A 5,426-nucleotide genomic window follows, 5' to 3' on the forward strand; every position below is an offset into this window, starting at 1 on the left:
TCCCACGAGTTGTCGAACTCCCGAACCGACGAGATGGGGACAACGCTCAACTTTCAGCAGGCCATGTGGCCCCACATCCAATATTAGGCAGCTGTTGATTGCAGCAAGGGTTCGAATTGGAGGGAGAGGACAACAATGTGTTTATAGTATCCTTTGCAGGCAGTGCGGCCGCCTTCCTAGTGCTCCATTCAAGTGGCAGGCTCCATTGTGCAAAGCACTAATTGACACCGGGTCATCACTTAAAGTCATGGACCCTGAGCAATATGAACGGCTCACACTTTGCCCTCCTTTCTCACCTACCAATGTGAAGATATACACCTACTGCAGGACCCAGACTCCCTCTGAGAGGAGTGAAGGAGGTGGAAGTGGCCGCGAAAAGCACACAACATGAGCAAGGTTTCTCATGATGGATGGGAAGAAAGGCACTCTCCTCAGCTGCCACACGGTGGAGGATCCATGGGCTGGTTTTCTTCGCCAATCAAGTGCCCAACTCTCACACCAGCTTCACCCTACAGGAGTTTCTGCAGCTGTTTGTGGGCTTGGGAAAACTCAAAGACAGGCAATTCAAGCTACATATTGACTCCTCGATCAGGCCGACAGCACTGAGGCACAGAAGCGTAACCCTTCCACCCATGACCGCAGGTGGAGAAGTTGAGGAAACTTCATCAAGAGAGTCACAGGCTTGACCCTGTGGGTGTCATCTCTGGTCATCGCCCCCAAAGCCCAAGCAGCCGGGAGCTATCCTGTTGTGTGTCGACATGTGCCTACCCATCCAGGGGTAATGACATCTGACACCTACCATGGACGAACTTGTGGCTGACCATAACGAGGCTAAGTGGTTTTCCAAGCTCGACCTAAATGCTAGATACCATCAGCTGGAGCTTGTGCCAGAGAGCAGCTATATCACCACATTCCCCACCTACGTGGGCCTGAGGAGGTGCAAATGACTGAGCTTCGGGTGTAGTCGGCCACTGAGGTCTTCCGGAATGCTATCAGGGAGACCCGGTCTGGTTTGCAAGGTGTCATAAACATCAGCGATGACATCTTGGTATTCTTGAACACCCTAGAAGAACATTACATGCACCTGAGGGACACACTTCAATGGCTGAGAGTCAGTGGCCTCATCCTCAACAAGGAGAAGTGCTCATTCTAACAGAAATCCGTTGATTTCTTTCAATACATCTTCTCGCATAAGGGACTCCAGGTAGACCTGAAGAAAGCCACTGCGATTAGGACAGCCCAAATACCCAGTTTCCTGTGGATGGCCATTCATACTGAACCTAGCCTCCCTGTTAGAGCTGCTGCGAGCCCCCACACGCAACGGTGAGACCTGGGTGTGGGCCCCGGAAATGAATGCAGCCTTACACGCCATCAAGACATTGTTGATGGACAAAACGGTCATGGCATACTTTCACACAGGGAGGCACACCAAGCTTGTTGTTGATGCACATCTGGTTGGCCTAGGGGCTGCTCTCCAGGAAAGGGAAGGAAAGGAATGGGCATCCGTTACGTACACCAGTCGAGCACTATCAGACACTCGGACAAGGTAGCCCAAATTGAGAGGGAAGCCTTCACCATCAAATGGGCATGCCAGCACTTCCACCTGTATTTTTATGGGCACGAATTCTGGGTGGTGGCAGAGCACAAGCCTCTGATTCCCCTGTTTTCTGGAACGTCAATGCTGACTCCCCCCAGGATAGAAGGATGGACTGTCCAGCTTCAAGCATACCGCTTCGAGGTCATATTTTGCCCAGGCGCCAGCAATCCAGCTGACTTTCTATCGTGCCACACCTTCGTGGTGGGTGGACACATGGCAGCCATATGCAGATGTAGAGTACACAGAAGAATTCATAAAAAACATAATCCAGAACGCTTGCCCCAAGGCATTGACGCTGGAGGAAATCGGAGTTGCAACAACCCAGGATGAAAACCCGATGAAGGTCAAAGAAGCACTGCTCTCCAGGGGATGTAAACACTTCCTCGAAGGAGCACACTCCCTGAATGCGGAGGATCAGCACGCGAGGCAGCATCTACGGAGAGTCCGCAGCGAGCTAAGTGAAGGCAAACACGGGATAGTACAACTCTGTCATGCCATTGTACTCTCAACCAAGCTACAGAACCAGGTTGTCGATCTTGCACACATTGGACACGGGGGTGCTAAAGGCTAAAGCACACCTCCGCAGCAAAGTGTTGTTCCCGGGCATGTATGCCCTTGTCTAAGAGGTGATTTGGAAATGCCATTTGTGCACAATTACCAGAAGCAAGCCAGCTCCAGCCGCAGCCATCACAGAGGAGCCCTGCACCGAACCATAGTCCAAAGTAAGCATCAATTTTGGGGGCTTTCCCGATGGTCACAGCACTCTGGTTTTGGTGGACTCACACTCAAATTTCTCTATTGTCAAAGTGATCTCATCCCCAGCATTTCCCAAAGACCAAGCCGTCCTCAACAAGACATTTGCGCCGATGTGCGTCCCGGACAAGATCAAATCTGACAATGGACCCCTGTTCCATGGCAGAGAATTCCTGGTAGGAAAGGCCATTCGACAAAGGAAAATCACTCCGCAATGACCACAGGTAAACAGCGCGGTCTAACTTTTTATGTGGACCCTCAAACGGGCTAAAGATTGGAGTGGAAAAAGGGGGAGCTGCTGAGACCTCTCTTCCTCAGTTCCTGAATGCATATCGGCAGACCCCACTCAGTACCACCCACTGTGCCCAGTCTCATCTGCTTTTCAGGCCCACCCCATGGGTCAGCGTCCCAGCTGACCAGACCTGGCATCCAGCTGAAGTATATGGTGAAGCCACGCAGACCCAGAGAGACATTACTAAACAGAAGGTAAGCCTTGCGTGAGGGGCTGTCACCCTCTTTGTGCATGTGCGACTATATGGTCTGGAAATACAGGCACACCCGGTGGAAGTTCCGAATGCCCTACGAGCCTAAGGTATGGAGAGTCATCTCTATCCAAGGGACCATGGTCTCCGCTCAACAGGGCATACGATTGGTGACCAAATACGTATGCTGATTCCAGGAAGTGGTCAGACCTCACTTCAGACAGGAGTGGGACGCCAATCTGGAAATGGAAGCTGAATCCTTTGTGGATCCTGCACCATCTCCTGTGATGACTGGTGAGGACGGTGGATGTGCAAGGACCGATGGGATGACCCCAGATATTGATCCGGTGCACCAGAGCACCCCAAGCATGCCCCTGCCTAGTAGCCCAGCTGGAGTGGGACCAAATTCCAACTTCCAGAGACAGGTGTATGGTCTTCAGCCAAACCCTGCCCCCAGCCAGGGGCTCAAAGACATTCTGTGCGTTATACCTCAACCATGATAATCATGAAATGATGGACGCTAAAGAAAAGGAGGGATGTAGAGAGCCACCTGACCTCTCCACAACAATGTTGCACCTGTATTACTCCTCAGAGATAAATAAAGGGGTGAAAGACAGCTCGTGGTCTTTGCCCACACTCTCTACCCAAGTGTGTGTCCTGCAATCATTTGGGAGCCGGATAGGCTGCATTGTCTACACGGCCGACCCACCACAACTTGGTCTTTCCCAATACGGAGAAAACATATTTTTTCAAAAATTGAGGGACTATACCCTTTCCTACATGCTCTTGCAAGAATATACAACTGAATATCTTGTTGACATAAATATACTAGCCTTTCATGAGATTAGAGGTCTTGGATTGGTTCTTGGGGTTTACAATGAAGCACGCAGTTCTAAAGGTAATTCTATTGGGTGTCCCAGCCAGCAGGTCAACCCAAATCTCCTCAACTTCTCTGTGAAATTGTATAAGATGTACCAAGACTTTTGTCAAACATTTCCCCATGACTACTACAGAAATAACAGATGTTGCTGTATGAATTTAATTTCTAGAAGAAATCTAATCTATTAAAGATACAGGCAACATATTATCATCAAACATTCTTAATAAATGTACTCACTTATTTATAGCATATACTATTATGTATTATAACCGTTAAATCAGTACTTTTATGATGAAAATCAAGACAGCATTTATTCACTTAATGTGCTTTTCCAATAATGGCATTTTTGATCACGTCAATATTTGTTGTTATTGTTTCACTTATTTTATTTCTTTGTTGTTTCTTTAGGAGATGAACATGACAAATATGGTATGTTCGGGCAATGGTACCTCGGCTACAGAATTCATCTTCCTTGGATTTCAGATCCCTCCCTTTGCAAAGATGGTCCTCTTTGTGCTGTTCTTAATAATTTACATTTTCACAGTAGCCGGGAATGTTCTGATCATCGTCACTGTGTCTTCAAATGAACATCTTCACTCTCCTATGTACTTCTTTCTTGTTGTTTTGTCTCTGGTGGAAATCGGGTACACAACATCAATTTTCCCCATTTTGTTGGGGACCTTAATAATGGGAAAAATCATCATTTCCTTTGCGGGATGTCTCACCCAGTTTGTTTGCATTGCTTTTCTGGCTTGTAACGAGAGCTTTCTTTTAACTTTAATGGCTTATGATAGATATGTAGCTATTTGCCATCCACTACACTACTCAACCATAATGAGTTTAAGGCTTCGTATTACGTTGATCACTAGTGCATTGATTGCTAGCGTTGTATATTCATTTGGAGGTACCTTTTTAGTGTTCACCTTGAAATTTTCTGGCCAAAACGAGATAGACCATTTTTTCTGTGATTTTGCACCGATTTTGAAAGTAGCTTGCTCCGACGTTTCTTTGGCCGAAACTGAATTTTTTGTTGCAGCCCTCATTGTGACATCGATCCCGCTTACACTGATCATTGTTTCATACGTATACATTATCTCAACTATCCTTCAAATTCCCTCAGACACAGGAAGGCAAAAGGCTTTTTCCACCTGCAGCTCTCACATTAGTGTGGTTATCATATACTTCGGAACGTTGATAATTGTATATGGCATACCAAAAAGTGTCTACTCTCTCAATCAAAGCAAAGCTTTATCCCTTTTGTATACTGTTGCAACCCCATTTATTAATCCCATCATATACACCTTGAGAAATAAGGATATAAAAGAGTCCCTTAAAAACCTTGTACATAAAAAAAGAATATAGGGGAAAGTCGTTCATTTAAACTTTTATTGCTCTGGTCGTTTAATATAAGGGAGTCATAAAAATGCTGAATAGAGGGTAAACAAAGTTTAACAAGGTCACATTGAGCATGTGTAATGAATGGGTGATCGATCTATTTACATGACAATCATGTAACCATTAAATGGATTTCCCACGGATAAACTTGTGAATCAATGGAAAAGTGCTAATTTGCCAAATTTCTGATTTTTTAATGATGAAGTGCATTTCTACATAGTGTAAAACACCCATCTTTCTGATTAACCGTGGAAAACAAGGGAGAGATGGGGGAGTTGAAATGAGGATGGAGTAAAGGGGAGAAGTGGGAAAACATAAT

The 5,426-nt window shown here is 46.2% G+C and overlaps 1 protein-coding gene across 1 annotated transcript; it reads left to right on the forward strand.

Moving 5' to 3' along the window:
- Window positions 1-800: 800 nt before the first annotated feature.
- On the forward strand, window positions 801-5,074 carry LOC144824180 (olfactory receptor 5P55-like). The gene is made up of 3 exons (XM_078683336.1): window positions 801-937; window positions 2,737-2,836; window positions 4,121-5,074. Exons 1-3 carry the CDS (start codon window positions 801-803, stop codon window positions 5,072-5,074), a joined length of 1,191 nt encoding a protein of 396 aa, XP_078539462.1.
- The last annotated feature ends 352 nt before the right edge of the window (window positions 5,075-5,426 follow it).

Source organism: Lissotriton helveticus, chromosome 3_1 (genome assembly GCF_964261635.1).
Source record: "Lissotriton helveticus chromosome 3_1, aLisHel1.1, whole genome shotgun sequence".
NCBI lineage: Eukaryota > Metazoa > Chordata > Amphibia > Caudata > Salamandridae > Lissotriton > Lissotriton helveticus.